The sequence below is a fragment of the Symphalangus syndactylus genome, chromosome 22 (assembly GCF_028878055.3).
Source record: "Symphalangus syndactylus isolate Jambi chromosome 22, NHGRI_mSymSyn1-v2.1_pri, whole genome shotgun sequence".
Taxonomy (NCBI): domain Eukaryota; kingdom Metazoa; phylum Chordata; class Mammalia; order Primates; family Hylobatidae; genus Symphalangus; species Symphalangus syndactylus.
Window position 1 is genome coordinate 52,137,501 of NC_072444.2, and position 19,000 is coordinate 52,156,500.

General features: G+C 54.5%; 1 protein-coding gene across 1 annotated transcript; it reads left to right on the top strand.

Moving 5' to 3' along the window:
• The first annotated feature begins 2,078 nt into the window (after positions 1 to 2,078).
• Positions 2,079 to 7,591, top strand: EN1 (engrailed homeobox 1). The gene is made up of 2 exons (XM_055262549.1): positions 2,079 to 3,436; positions 6,491 to 7,591. Exons 1-2 carry the CDS (start codon positions 2,566 to 2,568, stop codon positions 6,805 to 6,807), a joined length of 1,188 nt encoding a protein of 395 aa, XP_055118524.1. The 5' UTR covers positions 2,079 to 2,565; the 3' UTR covers positions 6,808 to 7,591.
• Positions 7,592 to 19,000: the final 11,409 nt, after the last annotated feature.

Genomic DNA, 19,000 nt, shown 5'->3' on the forward strand with positions numbered 1-19,000 from the left:
AATTTTGCGAACTTAAATATAAATAAAATCCCACCCCCATTTCGGGGAGAAGGGGTGGGGGCGCCTGGAGATATCGGGGAGCCCTTGGGTGTGTGACTGAAGAGGACTCGGGAGACTCCAAGGTGGGGTTGGAGGCGGCTTGGGAAGGTAGAGAAGACTGCAGCGCAGCGTTAGGGAGAGAGGTTTTCTCCTCTAGGCTGCAGCGCAAGCTGCAAGTCCCCTAGCCGGGAACTCAGCCCCGGAAATCGGGGGACCCTCGCCTGCTCCCAAGATGCGGTGACCAATACAAATTCCTGCTCTCCACCAGCCCTTTTGAGAAACTTCAGCTACTGCGGTGGTGGTTCTGCTTGTTGTGAGTTTAGTTGCATGTTCCTCCTAGCCTAACCCTCTGTGACTTTTCTGGAAAACTGGAGGTAGGGGGATTCTTTCGCATGTCACAAATAGACGGTATTTCCAAAGAGATCCTTTCTCTACTGTCCCAGTTGGGGAGGGCGTTCAGGGCGAGGAGGTCCGCTGGAGCTCTAAGATAACACCCCGAAGGCCTCGTTTGCTGACGCCTTTCTCGGCCACCGCAGGCTTCAGCATAGTCGGATACTGGTCCTCCAAAACGACTCCGGAGACAAGTCCCGCAGGTGCCTAGAGCTTCAGTCCACACGCCAGCCCCGTCCCTCACATTCCCAGTTATGAGAAAATTTGGGGGGTGCCTCGACCAGGAAATAGCGAAAAAGAGCCCGGCAGACGGGAGAATGATAGCAGCTGGAGGAACCGCATTCCCCTCAAACTAGGGAAGAACGCACAGGGCTGGAGCCGGAGGCACCCAGGGAATTGGGAGCAATCCCAGGAAATTCAGTTACCCCGCAATTGAGGGAAACTCCCTGTTCACAACTTCAGCCGGCCAGGGCAAATACTTGGGGTGCAGCGCTTTTATTTATTTGATTTTACTTTGCAGGGAAATCTAACACAGATGTTACCCTGAACTCTAAAAGCTAGGGCCTAGCGCACATCCGCGTTCTGACTCGCCGGCCCGGGGCCCTCCTGAGATTAATCTGCGTTGCCCGGACTCCCACTGCCAGGGAAGGTCCAGGAGGCTGGCTCTGGGGCTATTCCGAGCTCTCTGGGCTTGGCTCTATGGCGCCAGGGCAGCTCCAGGGTGTTGTCGAAAGTCTGGACCGGGAAGGGCATGGGTGCGGATTCCCCACAAAGGGAAAGCAATGCGCGGGCCGGCAGGAGACGTACAAACGTAAACGTGCGACGCTAGCTAGGCGCAGCGGGCCTTTGAGATTTTGCTATTTGTGAAAAATAAATTGCGCCTCTGAAAGTAACCAACTGTAGGTCTATTTCACATCACCGACCTCCTTGTCTCACTCCCCCTCCCTCCACTACACACACCCAAACCCACACGACCCACAAACACACAAACCGGCAGTGACAACAACCACTCATCCTTCAGTAACAGCAACCAGAGACAGAGGAGAAAATAAAAAGCTGAGTTTCTTAGGCGTGGGGGTGCAAAACAGCCAGGCTCCTGCCTACTGCCCCTGCTCCCGGAGCTCACAGACCCATAATCCTGCATTTCTCCAACAAGTTGTTTGTGGAGTTGCTTCTCCATTTGCCTACATCCCAAAATCCACCCCTCCCGGGTTTCTTCTGCCCCCTCCTCGGTCCCGGCCTGAAGGAGGGGGAGGGACGCGGGTGCGGGCGCGGGTGGGGGAGGGCGGACCCGACGCACAGGGCCAGCGCCGCGGCGCCCCCTCTCCGCCCGCGGCTGACGCCCCCGGATTATTTATCCGCAAAGTCCCGCGCGCGCCCATTGGGCCGAGGCCCGAGTGTCAGCGCGAGTCCCGGCTCGCCATTGGCTCCGCACACGTGCGGCCCTGACTCACGTGCTTCCGGTTTGAAGGCAAAAAGTGTGCCTGGGTGATTTTTTTTTTAAGCGAGAGAGTTTGTGCAAAGATCCGAGCTGTCAGAGATTTGAAAAAAAAAAAAAAAAAAAAAAAACCCAGCCCGGCGCTGGCGGAGACGCGCTCTCCCTGCAAAAAAAGCAAAGGCGATTAAAGGCGCTGCCAGCCTCACGCTCTGGGCACAGCTGAGCGTGACACTCGGGGAAGTCAAACCCTTCACTACTGCCTAGGAAGATGGCTAGACTTTAAATATTATTTTTTCCCTTTAAGAAAAAAATTATTGGAGCTTTTTTCTCTTTTTCTTGCTTTCTTTTTCCTTTTCTTTTTCTTTTTTTCCTTCATTTTTTTGGCCGTGGCTTACTCCCCATTTAAATCAAATCATTGAATCTGGTTGCAGAAAGAAAAAAGAAATAGCCAAGTGTCTCCATATCTGGATGTCTACAAATTAGAGAGGGAGAGACAGCGAGATCTATCTGCTAGATAAGAGCGAGCGATCCAGGCCAGACGCCTGAGCTTTTTTCCTGCACCCGCCCCGTGCCTTCGCTGGGGCTTCGCCTGCCTCCTTCCTCCGCGCACCCCCACGGGCCGCTGGCAAAGTGGGGTGGGGAGCGAGGCGGTGGGGGCGGGGGCCGGCGCGGCGGCCGGGGCGGCGGGGCGGCCGAGCATGGAAGAACAGCAGCCGGAACCTAAAAGTCAGCGCGACTCGGGCCTCGGCGCGGCGGCGGCGGCGGCGACTCCGGGCGGCCTCAGCCTGAGCCTCAGTCCGGGCGCCAGCGGCAGCAGCGGCAGCGATGGAGACAGCGTGCCGGTGTCCCCGCAGCCTGCGCCCCCCTCGCCGCCGGCGGCGCCTTGCCTGCCGCCCCTGGCCCACCACCCGCACCTCCCCCCACACCCCCCGCCCCCGCCGCCTCAGCATCTCGCGGCGCCTGCTCACCAGCCGCAGCCAGCGGCCCAGCTGCACCGCACCACCAACTTTTTCATCGACAACATCCTGAGGCCGGACTTTGGCTGCAAAAAGGAGCAGCCGCCACCGCAGCTTCTGGTGGCTGCGGCGGCCAGAGGAGGCGCAGGAGGAGGAGGCCGGGTCGAGCGTGACAGAGGCCAGACTGCCTCAGGTAGAGACCCTGTCCACCCGTTGGGCACCCGGGCGCCAGGCGCTGCCTCGCTCCTGTGCGCTCCGGACGCGAACTGTGGCCCACCCGACGGCTCCCAGCCAGCCGCTGCCGGCGCGGGCGCGTCTAAAGCTGGGAACCCGGCTGCAGCGGCGGCGGCGGCGGCGGCAGCGGCCGCGGCGGCAGTGGCAGCGGCGGCGGCGGCCGCAGCAGCCAAGCCCTCGGACAGCGGTGGCGGCGGCAGTGGAGGCGGCGCGGGGAGCCCCGGAGCGCAGGGCACCAAATACCCGGAGCACGGCAACCCGGCTATCCTACTTATGGGCTCAGCCAACGGCGGGCCCGTGGTCAAAACTGACTCGCAGCAGCCTCTCGTATGGCCCGCCTGGGTGTACTGCACACGTTATTCGGATCGTCCATCCTCCGGTGAGTACCCAACTCCGGGCTGCGCCATGCCTTCTGGCCCCGCGGACCGCCCCAGAACGCCAAGCTGCGGCGCTAGGGAGAGCAAACCCGGCCTCGGGTACTCCAGTCTCTCACGCCTGCTTCCTCACCCCAGTTCCAGCCACAACCGAATGTTCACCCAGCTATGCGATCCTGGCCTCTGCGGCCACCACCCGAGAAGCTACAGCTCGTGGCACAGGAGGCTCGAGTCTCGATTCTTTGATTTTGAACTCTGAATCCCTGGGGCCTTCTTTGTCTCTTATCTTTATTATTCTTAGGAAAAGTATATAGTCAGTGATTTTCTTTCCAGGGTGTTTAGACATGGCAGGAAGGTGGGCCTAGTGATGTGTGTCTGAAATCCCACCAGCCTGATCGTCCGGAGGCCAGATTTGACCAGAGAAGGCCTTGTTCAGAAAAATTATATTCACTGTGTGTCCTTACAAACACAAACACCATCTCGATATTTTCTGTGGAGAGACCGTTTACATTGATAAATACGGGAACACACAGGAAGACAGGGAGGAAAGCGTCTGAAAGCCGTCCCTCTCCCCCGGCCAAGTAGCGAAAAGAGTCTGACCCGGGTGGGTAGAATCCAGGGAAAGGCAGTTGCTAAAAAGGTGAGTGCTGGCAGCCCCTGGTTTTCTGGAGCTGAAAAACAGTGGGAGAGGAGAGAAAACAGGTCAGGCTCAGGCCAGGAAGCATGGCCAAGGGCATGAGAGCCAGTTTCCTCCGTAGCTTCTCCGCGGAACGGCTTCCACATCCTCCCCGCGCGGCGCTTTCCTTTTTTCACCCGCACATCCAGCAGATTTCTGGCATCCGTAGGCCTGTTTTTCTCGGCTTTCCTTCCACCACTTTTCGGTGTGCCCCTCGCGTTTGGTGAACCCGAGGAGGAGACCTGAGCTGGGCTCCGGGAGAGAAGGCCAAGGCCTGCCCGACGCCCCGGCCGGCAGTGTCTGGGGGAGCGGCAGAAGGTTTGGCCCAAGATCAGCACTCCAGGCACCCGGTCCGGCAGGGGGCCGGGAACAACGTAGCCACGCGCCGCTTTCCTCTGGCTGGTCTCTCGCCGCCCCACAGCTGCCGGCCGGGCGCGGATCGATGCGCACTATCAGCTCCCGCCATCTCGAGCCCCGTTATTGACACGTCGGGCTCCCTGAACCTCCGAAAAGCTGCTTTGATTGACTCGCCTGATGGATAGAGTGATTGAGCTGTCAGGCTGCACCGCTCGGGCTGGCCGGGAGACTACGATTTTATTACAAGATTCCGTGCCTCTGCACACACATACAACACTTCAACACGTCCCGGATGCACAACGCGCAGTGGGGCCTTTTCGGGGCTGTGCGCATTTCCTGGGCTATTTCTCCCCGCTCAGCTAATTACGAATCAAAACCCCAGTTCTGCTCTGGAGAGGGCCTTGGCTTTGTTCTTGGCCACTTTCCTTCTTATGGGCCTGGGTAGGTAGGGGACCAGCTCCTTCTCCTGCTTGGGCAGTTGGGGGAGGAGGGGATGAGCCTCGACCCAGATCTGAGTAGCTGCAGTATGCTAGGCCTGGACTCTTTTGTCATAGGACAGCTGGTTACCCCAGGCTCCTGCCTGCCCTAGGAATAGGCTGCCCAGCTTGCCTCTCTGTAGCTAGGTTTGGAGATGCCGGCAAAGATCCTTCTTTCCAGACAGTTTTAGAGATGAACAGGCCTGACAGGGACTTAACTTGGCTCAGCAAGCTACCATATCCAAGGCAGCACCCAGCAAGTAAATGCCAGAAGACTTGGGTGTGGAAGCGGGTGGGCAGAGATGCAGGCTTTTGAGGCACACATCAACAGTTCAATCCTCTCCTGGTTTTCCCTCTTTCCCTCCTTCCTTTCTCAGTGGGCCCTCCTCCCAGACTAGTATTTGAGGGGAACTTCACCTTCCTGAGGAGGTTTCCTGTGGCCCCTTCCCATTCCTATCTGGTGGTCAAAGCACATTGTTTTTTTTTTTTTTTCTGGGTTGTCCCTGTCTCCCTCCCTCTCCTTCTTTTTGCTCATGGATGGGGGAAGGGGCTGCAGTCTCCTTGCAAATGCCATCAGTAGGCAGAGAAAGCCAATCTGGCTTGTTTTTGTTATTCAGGAGTTTTTAATCCTGAAATTGCAGCAGTTCAAAGGGGAGATGAGGAAGACCCAGATAAGGGAGACGCTGCCCCATGCAGCCGGTTAGAGGAATGTGGAAGGCCCTCCTTTTCTTATTGGCACCATCCAAGGGGCAAGGCTGAAAACCCAGGGTCCAGGGTCATGAGGATGGATCAGGGCCTTTTCTTCTCCTTCAGAGAAGGGGTGGTCCCTGCATCCCTGAGACCCTAGAAAAGGCTCCCTTTAGGCCAAAGAGAAAGAAGGCGAGGAGGTGTGTGTGGGAGGGTGGGGTGGCGGGGGGCAGACACCAAATACTTTGGAGCTGAGCAGCCCTCTCCCAGCCCGCTCACTATTCCGTTGTTTTCTGGGGTCAATAGCTACAAGCAGATGGGGTCTTATTGTAGGTTCTCCTGTAGGTACGATTCTTGAGGAGGAGAGGAAGATTAGTTTGTAGGCTGGCGACTCCCCCAGGGCCTGTCCTCACTGCCCCAGTCCTATCTATTCCGGGGTTGTGAGGACAGCAGGCCCCTGACCCCCAACTCTGGGCTGGGCCAGATGAGCTCCAAATATCTCCTCATCTTGGATTCCTGCCTTCTTGGCCGGGAAATGTGATTTCGGTCTGTCCCTGACTTTCCTGTGAGAATTGGGGTGTGGGGTGCACCTACAACCTCAACCAGCTTTCTTTCACTGCTCCTTTGCCCTCCCAAAGGGAACCCAGAGACCCCAGTGGTCTGGCGAGGGGCACTTCGATCGAGGGATTGGCTGGCGGGAGGGAGCCAGGGGTTCAGCAGGGCCTCCGAGATCGCCCCGGAAGCGCAGGGCTCGCGGCCCAGCTCCGCAATGCAATTCTCACAGCTTCCTTTGCCCTCTCCCCCCTCCCTTCTGCCCTTCGTCCCCACCCCCACCCCCACCCCGGCCCTCTCCGCCGCTGCAGGTCCGCGCACCAGGAAGCTGAAGAAGAAGAAGAACGAGAAGGAGGACAAGCGGCCGCGGACGGCGTTCACGGCCGAGCAGCTGCAGAGACTCAAGGCGGAGTTCCAGGCAAACCGCTACATCACCGAGCAGCGGCGGCAGACCCTGGCCCAGGAGCTCAGCCTCAACGAGTCCCAGATCAAGATCTGGTTCCAGAACAAGCGCGCCAAGATCAAGAAAGCCACAGGCATTAAGAACGGCTTGGCACTGCACCTCATGGCCCAGGGACTGTACAACCACTCCACCACCACGGTCCAGGACAAAGACGAGAGCGAGTAGCCGCCACCGGCCGGGGCCGCGCGGTCAGGCCGCCGCGCCCGCGCCCGCTCCCGGCACCGCCGCCGTCGCCTCCCGGCCCCTCGCTGGGGGAGAAAGCGTCTGCTCAAAGGAGGGAGGGAGCGAAGGGAAAAGAGCTAGAGAGACGGAAAGAGCGCCTCAGAATGGACAATGACGTTGAAACGCAGCATTTTTGAAAAGGGAGAAAGACTTGGACAGGTGCTATCGAAAAATAAGATCTATTCTCTATTCACAGTATAAGGGACGAAACTGCGAACTCCTTAAAGCTCTATCTAGCCAAACCGCTTACGACCTTGTATATATTTAATTTCAGGTAAGGAAAACACATACGTGTAGCGATCTCTATTTGCTGGACATTTTTATTAATCTCCTTTATTATTATTGTTATAATTATTATAATTATTATAATTATTTTATCCCCTCCCCCACCGCCTCGCTGCCCCCAGCCCAGTTTCGTTTTCGTTGCCTTTTTCATTTGAATGTCATTGCTTCTCCGGTGCCTCCCGACCCGCATCGCTGGCCCTGGTTTCTCTAGAACTTTTCTTTGTGTGCGTGAGTGTGTTTCCTTTCGTGTCTGCCCACCTCCTCTCCCCCACCTCCCGGGCCCCTTCTGTCGGTCTGTCTATTCTGCCCCCCTTTCGTTTTCCGGAGACTTGTTGAGAAATACGACCCCACAGACTGCGAGACTGAACCGCCGCTACAAGCCAAAGATTTTATTATGTTCAGAAACCTGTAGTCTGAAATAAAGTGTACACTGTGCTCACGAGCGCTGGCGGCCCTCCTGTTTGCGGGCTCGGGAAGGGCGTGGGTCCGGGCACACAGCGCCCCAGCGCCCCTGCGCACGCCGGGCGGGGAGCCGGCCGGGCCTTGCGATCACTGCACAACGAATGCAGGGGCGAAGGGGAAGCGCGGCCCAGATTTGGGTTTGGCCTGGATCTGAAGGGTCTGGCGGGACACGCCTGGTCTCCGATTGCGTTCAAGGGAACTCAAAGGCCGACAACCCCAGTCCTGGCTTCGGAAACGCTGCCCGGGCTGCGGGGCAGCTCCTCGCACCGGTCCAGGCCCCGCCCAGTGGCGGTCTCCTCCTATACAACCTGCTCTTCACTCCAACCTGCACTTTTCTTTTTCTTTCTTTCTTTTATTCCTCCTGGTGCAGGTTTTGCTGCAGATTTTTTTCATCCAGAGATAGAAGGGGGCCTGCCTTCCTCCCTCCCCGACAGCCCGCTTGGGCGAGGGGCACTTTGGCCTGGCCTCTCGTCCTCCTGGACTCACTGCACTTCGTTTGGGGGAGGGCTTCTGTTGGCGAAGCAGCAGGTCCGGGGGAGGCCCGCGGAGCCTCGCGGGGCTCGGATCTCCTGGTCCCGCAATGCCGGAGGAAAGGAGGCCCAAATGCTGGGAAAGCTGTTCGGAGTGGCTGCTTGGGCCTTGAACCCGAGGTGGGCGCGGGTCTGCCCTGTCTGGGCCCTAAACCAAAGAGGGTTCCCTTAGGCATCCCAACAAAGCCTAACTTTCTTCCTCACCAAGGGGGGGGGGGGGCGCACATAGAAGCCCCCAGGGCCCTCAGGACACCCTGGGTTCCCAGAAGGAAATGTCTGGCCTCTTGCTGCCAAACACTGGGGCCCATCCTTCCAGGGCAGGAGCTGCTCTCAGATCTTAAGAGGTTAAGGGGAGGAAGGGAAGGTTCCTTCTCAGGAGGTGTTATCTCTCGTTTGTCCAGGATTTTTTTAAATTGTGAATTCCACTCCCACATTTTTTCTCTCTTCTGCAATATGTATGTGTATACCTATACGTGTGCAGCTAGACAGGCAGGTGTCCACACATACATGTGTGCATATACGATAATGTGCAGATATTGGTGCACCTAAGTTCCTACCAGCTTTTTGTGTATTCCTGTACCCATGAGTATTGTGCAACTGATTTTCTTCTCTAATTAGATGCACAATTGGATGTTTGTGAGTTCACTGTGTGTATCTGCATGAAGTTGTGTTTGCACACTGGAATGTCTGCAGGTGTGTTTGCTGGGTTTGAGCATGTGTGAGAACCCTGTTCTCTGTGCTCTTCCCTTGAGTTTCTCAACTCTTTTTGTAGGATTGATTTTGTGCAAAATGATAATGGCTAGTTATTCCACCTTTTTTATTGAAAAATTTCCCCTGATTTGGCCCAATGTACTGTTCGCTCGCTCCTGGCCAGGGAACTAACAGGGCTAGATCTCAATCCCAGGAAGCCTAGGTGCCCTCCAAATCCCTACATAAGGGTTTGGGGGCTGGAGTGGAATTGGAGGGTGCATTTGACACGGCTGTGTGTTCCCAATTTTATTGCAATTAATTTTCTTCCTTCCATCTGTCCATTGTTTTCTGGAGGAGTAACTCTTGCATATAATAGGTGCTCAACCAATCTTTGTGGGCAGAGTTAGAAGCAGTGAGATGGGCCCTTCCCTGGGGTTGGTCCAGGGGAGTTGTTTTCTGGTAGTCAAAAGCCTGTGCGTTGCCTTCCTTGGGGAGTGGGCTTGGAATCTTCAAGCCTTCCAGGCTTTCCTGTTAAACAGTCTGAGGCCTGGGTCCTGGAGCACCCTTCTCCTAATACAGACCTCTCAGAATTTCAGGAAGAGTCCCATTCCATTTCACCTTCCCAGCACATCCAGATGTGATGTTAAGGATGCTCAACTCTATATATTGGAGAAACTTACTATTTTGAATGTCTGGGAATTGGCTACACTCCCTTCTCCCCTCCCTATTGTGGCCCCTTAGGATATCCAAGTTCCCCAAGACTGCCAGGTCCAGAGGCTGGGACAGAGGTCGGTGTGAGCAGCAACTCTAGGAACCACCCCATTCCTCATGCTCCCCTTCCTCTATCCAAGAGATCAAAGCCAAGAGCTCTTTCCTTTAACCCAGTGAGAGGAGGAGAAGGTGGTCACCCATCCCCATGATTGCATCAGTAAAGTGTATAGATGTGAGTGTCATTATTATGTAATTTGGTTTCTTACCCATTATCTCCTTTTATCTTCCAATCACTATGGGAAAATGGATTTTTCTTCATTGCTCAGTGAAAGAACATGAAGCTCTGAGAACTTAAACATTTTGTTTGTGCCTCCTCCTTCACTATGTGTGTCTAAGTCTCATCTACCTCAAGGATCTGGCCAAGGCCCTGAAGCCATCATCCAGGATGACTTTCCCATCTTCTCTTCATTTTTCCTTCTTTCTGATTGGAGTAGAGGAGAGGGGAGGAGGATTCTGGTGGGACCTTTTTCTTGCATGCCCTTAAAAAAAAAGAAACTAATAATGATCATAAACAGGCATTGATTTCTCTGATTTATGGGGGCTGGCTTAGTGAGCCGCCTGTGTATTAAGGTCTGGGGCTGCAGAGAAATAAATACTTGAGCATGCCATCCCAACTTCCGCATTTTCTGCTTTTCCTTTTTTTTTAAATATTGAATTGAACCATAAACTTAAATCTTCCTCAGCCTAAAAGGAAATACATGCTAGCTAAATCTAAACATTATTGATCCCTGGTTCTTTCTGAGGGCAAGGGTCTCTGTTTTCTTGCTGGAAACTCTCTTTTCTTCAGTAAGGTTAGGGAGAAGGCCATGGATGGGGCTGAGGGAAGGCAGGAGGAAAGCGGAAGGAGAGGGTGTTGTGGTATTTGGGAGTGTGGGGTTGCTTGGTGTGATTGCGTGGGTTTGTGTGTATTCGTGGCTTGTACTGTGTGTGAGCATTTGTATAGGGATGGTACTGAGTATATTTATTTAGGTTTGGGAGGTGGATTTGTGTGCTTTGGGTATATGGCCTCTAGTAGTGACTGTTTGATGTCTGTGGGTGTGTGTATGTGTACCCAGTTCTTAAGCTCCCTAGATGGGGCTGCCCAGGGAACAGAGCAGTGACCTGCTTGTCTTCACCCTCCCAGGCCCCCACACCCATCTGTCTGTCACCTGTGGCAGGGTTTCTAGAGATAATACCATGGGGGAGGCCACTGTGCCCCAGGACACTCCAAACCCCAACACTCTCAGTAGAAAAAAGGCCCCAAAAAGGGCCAAGCTGCAAGGCAGGGGTGAGCTTTGGCTGTCTCCTAGAGGTCCAGGAGATGCAGGCCAGGGCCAGACTCTGCACCCTGGATGAATGTGTCTGCCGTGGCTTCTGTGGGGTGGCCATCAATTCCTTCCATGGCCAGCCTGGTTTTTGCTTTGTGCGAATGAGAGAGGCCGTTCTTCTGGCAATCTAGCCAACCCACTATCCTCTGCTTCTACCATACAGGGGAGCAGGGCAGAGAAGGGTAGAGAGGCATCCAGGTGTCCTCCCCAGCTTCACCTCAGAGCCTGGACCCTTTTAGTCTGGATGTCTCAGTGGGTTCAAATTGAAGACTATGCTCATACCCGTCTGTGGGAGGTGGCAGAGTATCTTCATCCCTCCTCACTCCCACCAGAAACCTCCATTGTCCTCTCTCACTTTGAACTCTGGGGAGAGGGTTTCTCTTCTTTGGCAACCTGTGGAAAGGGGAAGGGCTAGGGACTCTGTCAGCCTCCACCCCTCCCCAAATGCTTTAGGCCGGTCTTTTAATGCAGTGTCAGTGTTGGAAGTGTCCTCAGGGATTCTTGAATTACAAAATCCTGAGAGAAAAAGTGCCCCAAGAGAAAGCACAAGGCAAATGAGAGGCAAAGTCCTTAGATTTCCTATCAGTCCAGGCCTCTTCTCACTGTGCCATCAAGTGGGTAATGTCAACATGCATGCAGTCACAATGCATACATGTACACGCTTCCACACATAAATGCATAAGCATGCACACACTCATGTGGATACATATGCACACATGCAAAACATAGGCATGTATACAAATGTCAATGGAATACAGTGTGTTCACAGCAAGCACATGGACATTGCCTGTGTAGAAGGCTCTGGCACACAACTATACATGAGCCAGGAATACACATACTGGTGTCCAAGATGCACCTGCATGCCCCAGCTGGTGGGCTTCATGCCTAGCCAGGGGAGGGAAAGGACATTGTTTCCAGGGCTCAGGACAGACCTGTGTGCCCTCTCCTTTCTGTGGAAGCCACCAAAAGGAGAGGCAGCCCCTTCCCTCTCCCCTGGAGGCAGCTGGTCCGTTCCAGGTGCCTGTGCTCAGACACAGACCCAATGCTACAACCCTCTCCCACCATCAAGTACATCCAGTGCCCTCCCAGCTGTAGCTCTTGGAACTGGAGCAGACCCAGGGCAAGAGGAGGCAAACATCTCAAACAGATTTCTCAGAGCTTGGTAAGTCATGGGCCATTAAAATTTGCTCCTTGAATTTGCTTCAAATACAGCCTTCTCCAGCTGGGTGCCACTCTGGAGATGGAGTGGGCCCCTCCACTCTGGAATTCTACCCACAGGTATGGGGGTGGGGTGTTTTGAGGACATTTGGGAAGATTTCAGGCTATAGTAATGGAAGACTCTAGGTATGCGTGACCCAATAGAAAAGCAGAAATGTATTGTGTGTGCAGGCACACACAACCTGAAAAGAGTATTCTTATCAACAGCTTGTGACTCTGCCTTGGGCAGGGAGGTGGGTGGGAGTGCTAGGAGGGGGCAGGGGATTGTAGAGGAAAATAGTGAGTACTTGCCTCCCCCTCCTCAACTCTGATGAGTGGGGTATAAAGCCAGGCACAACTTAGACACTGTCAGCCAGCAACAGATTCCTCTCTGCCCCCTGCCACCACACAAGCGCACGGAGAAAGCTCCATCTGGGGTGCTAGCATTCTCCCCTCCTCCTGAAGACCTGGTCTGCAGGCCTCCAGGACCAGCGCAGAGGGGCGGGAGCCTCCTGTGAGAGAGATGAGAGTCCAAAGACAGAAGGGACCCAGGAGAATTTCTGATTCAACCACAACTACTGCAAGAGTGGGCTTGGGCCCTGACAGCAGCAACCGGGCCCTCACAGCAACCATTTCCTGCAGCGAGACCCACGGCTCTGCCATCTGATAAAGAGAACACAGTGGAAAACTGGACGGAGAGAGCTGGGGAGAAGCCGCCTCCACACTCCCAATTTCAATACTGAATCCTGAAGAAAACAAAAGCGAGTCCCAGTAACGATTACAGCACGGCTGTCCTTGCCCTTCCCCCGCCCCTTCACCTCCAGGTACAGGACTTGTCCATTTGGCAGAGTGCAGGCAATTCAGAAGACGCCACTCCCAGAAATTCAAAATTAACATAATCATTAATCACTGAGGGCCTTCCATGCACATTGCTAGCCATTTAACACAATTTATTTCCTTCAACCACATACATTTCTGTGTGTTGCCTATTATAATCCCCACCTTACAGATAAGAAAAGTGAGGTCCAGGGTCATCCTGCTAAGGTCGCACCAAATCACGTTGAAGTCTATACTGTAGTTACTTATAAATAGAAGAATGATTTGCAGTCGCATAGCGCAGTGTCAAGTCTCCACATTGGTCCTGGACTTTGGCACCTGGGGGAGCAGGGGGAGCACAGATTTGCGTGAAGGGCTGTTATTCCTCCTCTCCTTCAGTCTTAACTAGGAGTAGCCTCAGCACCTTTCCAGCCCTCTTCCCTCTCACTCTGTAACTCAGGTCCGAGTTCCTGCTCGGACACCCCTACTCTACACCTCCGACCTGGGTCTCAGATTAGCGTCCCAAGAGATTCCGATCTTTTCCCAGATTAAGATGCCCCTCTCCCCGCACAATCAGCAGTTTTCCCCCTCACACTTTCCTCCCGCACCTGCGTCCAGACTGGGTCAGCCGAAACGGCCCGCCCCATCCGGGCATCTTGGCCTTGCTCCAACCCGACCGGAGCTGTCCGCGCCCGGCGCGGTCCGCGGAGGGCGCTTCTTACAGGCACTTCCGGTCAGCGCAGCCTAGGCCGCAGGAGGGTACCGTCCTGGACCCCCTCTCTCTAGTGGGGGCTGGAGATGGGAGCGCAACTGGGGCTCCGCCGAGGTCTCTGAGGGCACTTCGCTCCCGCCACCCCAGGAACTTCGAAACCCCAAATCTTCTTGCCCAGCGCGGGGCGCGGTCCCTGCCCACCAGCTCTCCAGGGACCCGCGCAGAAAGGCAGTCCCGGCCACCTCCCCGCGCCAGGGTCCGGGCAAGCGTCTGAAAGCTGTGCTTGGGCCGCAGGCTCCAGCCATCGCCCCTCACCCCCGGTTCTCCCGGGCCACTGTTCATTGCACAGTTTCGATTTGTTTAGGCCGGGGTCTCCTCTTCTTTCCTCACCATCTTTTTCTATGAGCTCCCCGCCTCTGTGTTCCTCCTCATCCTCTGCTCCAAGGTTTCCGTTTTTTGCACCGGAGGCCGCCCTTCTGCGACCAGCCTTCTCCGGCCGCTCGGACTCGGCCTCCTCAGCGGGGTGCACCCGGGCGTCCCTTCAGCTCCCGGCCCTCCCTCTCTCCTCGTCGCCCAGCCCTGCCTCCAAGTTTGCGCCCCTGGCTGCCCCGCGCCGCGGCTCAACTGGACATCCGAACGCTCCGACTGTCCGCTCCCCTCCCCTCCCCCGGCCGACGCGTGGGGACCAGCGCTGACTTTGGGTGCGGCCACGCTGTTCCCTGCTGCTCTACAGTCACCCCTGTATCCCTTTGACTCTCGGGCTTCCGAGTAGGGGCTCCCGGAGTATTACCAGGGAAAAGGGGAGCGCCCTTCCCCTGGTAATGAGACTAGCCACGCAATGTCGGCTGCGCAAACTGGGCCTCGGAGCGACCAGGCCCGGGTCAAACCAGGAAGGGGGGGAGGGGTGGACAGCAAGGCTGAAGAGACCTGACTTTATTTGTGTTGCTTCAACTTGTCCTGAATGGTTACACGAGGCGCGCGCTCTTGCACACACACCGCGGGCAGCCCAAACCCTCGCTGGCTCGGCCCGCCGGCTCCTAGCCCTGCCGGTCCTTAGCCGGCTCTGAGCCACTGGAGTCAGAAGGCTCGGGCGCCTGCCTTCTCGGTGCGGGCTGGGAGGACCTGCTCGCGAAGGGCTGCCAACTGAACTTTCCTGTACTAGGTGAGCCCCTTCTGAAATCCTCGCTGCGGGATACTTTTTTTTTTTTTTTTTTTTTTTTGAGGGGGCGAGAGGAGTTGCAGAGCAGCTCCGGCCCCACCACCTCTTTCCCCAATAAAGCCACCATCCTCAGGGCGCAGAGATTTGTCCTCCTCCTCTCCTTTCTTGGAGCTATGTGGCCAGTTCTCTTACCCAGGCAAAGCTGAGGTTTCCTGCTCGGGTTCACTGTTTACTTAAGATTTCTTTAAAACTAGCGGCGCCAACTCGCCCTAGCTCTGCGCCTTCCCTGGCGGCCCCCACCCAGGCCTGGAGGAACTTCCAGAAGGGTGAGGCCGGGCAGGCGGGGGCGAGGAGGCCGCGGCCTGGCAGGGACTGTTCTTCCATCCTTTGCTGGATTTCCCGCGCCTTCTATCCCTGCAGATTGAGCTCTGGCCTTCACCCCGGGCCTCCTAACTTCAGGTCCGCCCAAGTGCCCTCCTCTCGGCAGGCGGAGGCTCACAGCTCTGTCGGGAGTAGGGACGTAGGTACCCCAGGGAGGACGCCTGAACCTAGTTCCACGCTTATCTGGCCTCGAGTTTCATATCCATTCTTCATGTGCTCACAGGGCTGACCGCATTGTGGTGCAAAGTGACAAGTCGAGTGTTGGCTTGGGGACTGCGATGTAAGTGAGGGACCCTGGGTGTTGGTGGAGGGGAGAATGGAGGGATTATTGCCCACTCCTCCCTCCGCCGTGCCAAGTTCAGCTAGAAGTTAACAAAGTTTGCTTTTCGGGATTGAACTCGTCTAGGGTTCTCCGACCGCGCAGGGCTTGGGGTTAGGGAAAGGAGGCGCAGAGTCCTTTGTGCCCATCGCGTGCAAACTTTGGCCCCAAACAGGACCGGCCACCAGGAAGGGAACCAGGTATGCGCTGGGGTCCCGGGCGGCGCCCTGGCAGCAGACGTTCCCGCAGGTAGTGCGCGACTCTTGCCCCAGGAAGAAGTCGCTGCTGCCTGCAGGGTGGCCTTGGAGAGGCTCGGGCCTCCATTGAGACTGCTCACTTCCTTTTCTCCGGGACCACGGCTCTTCAGCTTTTTCCGCCCTAGGCTCCCCACCTCCTCTGTTCCCCATGGGAGAGTTATTTGAGGGCTTCTCGGAGTTGGGATTTGGCCCACCAATCCCAGCAAGTCAAGGCCCGCCCGGCTAGGCGCGGAGAGGCGGCCTCCCTCCCGCTACCCGGGGTGGAGTAGGGACCCCCTTTCCCCTAGAGACCCTCTAGCACCTGAGTGTTGATGATCACTACTTTAAATTAAAAGTCTCTTTTCTCCTTTCCGTCTAAGCCTCAACTTAGTTTCAGAGAATGAAGCGTGAAAGCTCTTTTATGGAGATTACCGATGCTTCATTTATTCCCGCGAATGGCAAACACAGCCCGGGAAAAACCGAGCGAGCGAGCTCCTTGTCTCGGATCCTCAGCCGTCTCCGTGTTCACAAGCTCACTTGGCTGTGAGACGCCGTCGGGGAAAGCCCCTGCCGTGGCTTCCCTGGGGAAGGGAATTGCGCGTTCGCTAGTGTGGCAGTCCGCAAGCATCCCTGGGTGGGACAGCGGTCTAGCCTCAGAGGCCCCGCCTTGAGAGCTGAGACATTTGGGGCTAGGGAAAGTGGTAGGCGTCCAGGGTGTCAGCCCTGAAGATCCCTGAGGTTCTGTGCTTATGTGAGTGTGACGATCTTGGTTATCCTCACTCCAAACCCACCCTTCCACTCCCTATTTTCAGTGGAATCCAGGGGAACTTGGGGCGCATTACACTGGGAGAGCTAGGAGCCCCATGTACCATATCCTGATCTCATTCACGTTCCCATCCAACCTTACACCAGCCCCTGTAACCTTTTCCGTGCTTGGCCAAGAGGCTGTGTCCATAGTAAGCACTTTGGTGAGGCTGTTTTGTATTTGCATGTCTGCCAAATACAGCCCCTAAGAGCAGGCAACACGCCCCTGGAAAGGGTGGGTCATTTTGGAAACAGATCCAGAGCCGTTGAAACTCTGGAATACAAAACTTACCTTGTGATCTGGCGGTTGTCTCCTCCGCAATCAGGGATGCTTTGACCATTTCACAAGGGGCAGTTGGAAGGAAGTGATAATAGCCTCCGGCAGGAAACACAACAGAGGGTTTTTATTCTTTTTAGACAGAACAGAGAAGTTTGAATAAGGAAAAGTATAAGCTCCTAAAAGAGAATTTCCAGAGTTCAGGCTTAAATTCCTTTGTGACACTGTGTTATTAACTCCAACGCAGTGGCGTCTCCACATTCCGGCCATCCCACTCTGGGAGCCCCCGTAACACAAAAGCTATTGCTGGGGATGGGGGGAGGTAGCCAGGAGGGGCCACCAGCCTCCCTTCCTCCCACCTTAGCCAATGCACAGGTTGCAGGGATAGTGCCAGCGCTGCTTTTGTTTAGAGGGGCTTGCTCTAAGACACATCTTACAGACACGAGTATGGGAGTTTCCCTGGGGGTCAACATGGACCGGGCTAAAAGTGATATAGTCTCCCTTGTTATACAGCCAATGACTTGTCTATAGCATGCAAGGAAGTAGGGCCCTTTTGGTTGCCCTGTCTGCCCTTAATGGGTAATGACAGTTTCACCATAAAGGTCCTCAGTGGCTAAGAGGGATAGGGTAAGTGGTTTTTTGAGAGCAAGATCACCCCACAGAGCCTGGGGAGGTCCCACTGGCGCTATAAGGGAAGGTGAGGCTAGCCGAGTTGGGGACATGCTACATGAAGCCTATTTGAACACACAGCACTAAGTTGGGAAAGGCAGAGAGAGAGCTTGCTGTTTGACTGAACAGTTGCCAACTTTCATTAATTAGTCAGTCATTTTAATGTGAAAGCGAATACCAAAATGCGCTCATGCCCATTCTGAATTAATGGCCTGCAAAATTAGATGAGGAGGGGGCCAAAGGGTGAGTTGAGGTGTTCAGAGGAGTATTCAACCCTTCTTTCAAACCTAGAAAGTGCCCCCCACCAAATGCCTGAGGTGCTGGTCAGTGAGTTGAAAACCTAAAGCAAAAGCTATTCCTTAGTGAACAGAGGTTGGATTCTAATGATGACAAACATCAGAAGGAAACCTTCCTTGGGTTCTCATTAATTATTCAATCATGCAACATGGCTTAAACCAAGTGCCTGTGATGTTCTCGGTACTGGGGTGGGCCCCCGTGGGATGGACACCTGATGTTCCAGGAGCCCATGCCCCCGGATATTCATCTGAACCGAACGAATTTCTGAAGGCTACACCTGGGTGTTTGGAATATGTCAGAACCCATCTCTTAACTTCCATAATGTCAAGGCAATTCTTGTGGGACCATTTTTATTGGTTAACTTAGTTGAATTTATAATCTGTGAAATAGAAAACAAAGTCAGGTTTAGGTGCACATAACTTAGTTTATTATGTCAAAAGTTTCAGGAAAAAAAAAACTTTATTCCTTGCTTCCACCGTATGCCATCTGTTTACATAGCAAAATGAAACCACAGGTTTGTAGAATTTAGAGATGATAGTTGCTTTTCCTTGATACTTTCCCTCCTCATCCTTGTGTTTCTTCTCAGGTGCTTTTGATGTGCCTGCATTTTTGATGGCCGCATTCTCTTGAAATGTGGTTGTGTGGAGCAGTCCCAGATAGCTTTCAGAAGTGTGGCCTTGGGTTTGGAATGGAGCATGTAAGGACAGGATACAGAGTGACTTGCTGCCTTCTGGGTGTCATATAAAGTGGATGAAGCCAGAGGGGCACCCTGCTGAAATGACTCCCCGGTCTATTTTTGGGCCACATTCTTCAGAGTTATTACTAAGGAAAATAACTTCATCATAAGCATCACATTTCTGCATGGGCAAAACTTGGGCAGAAATTTGAAACACCCTTCTGGGCCCATTTTATGTTTAATTGCTTTCGATAAATTCACCATTGCAAGCCTCGTCCTTGAAGCTTACATTCTTGGAATTCTAGGACTCTTTCTGGGATTCTTTTAGGCATAGTCTATACATGTAGACCAGTTTCAGTAAAAATGACAGTGAAATAGGAGTTGGCTGAAGTCAAAGAAACAGCAGTGTGGTTGTTTAAACTGCTTTCCTTCACCTTTCCCAGGCTAGATTTTGGTGGAGAGCAGGCTAGTGGCTGGTCTTCCTATGAAGTGTACCACGTGCCTGACCTCTTAGTTTGATAGGGTGTAGGTCAGAGAAAGACTAGGGT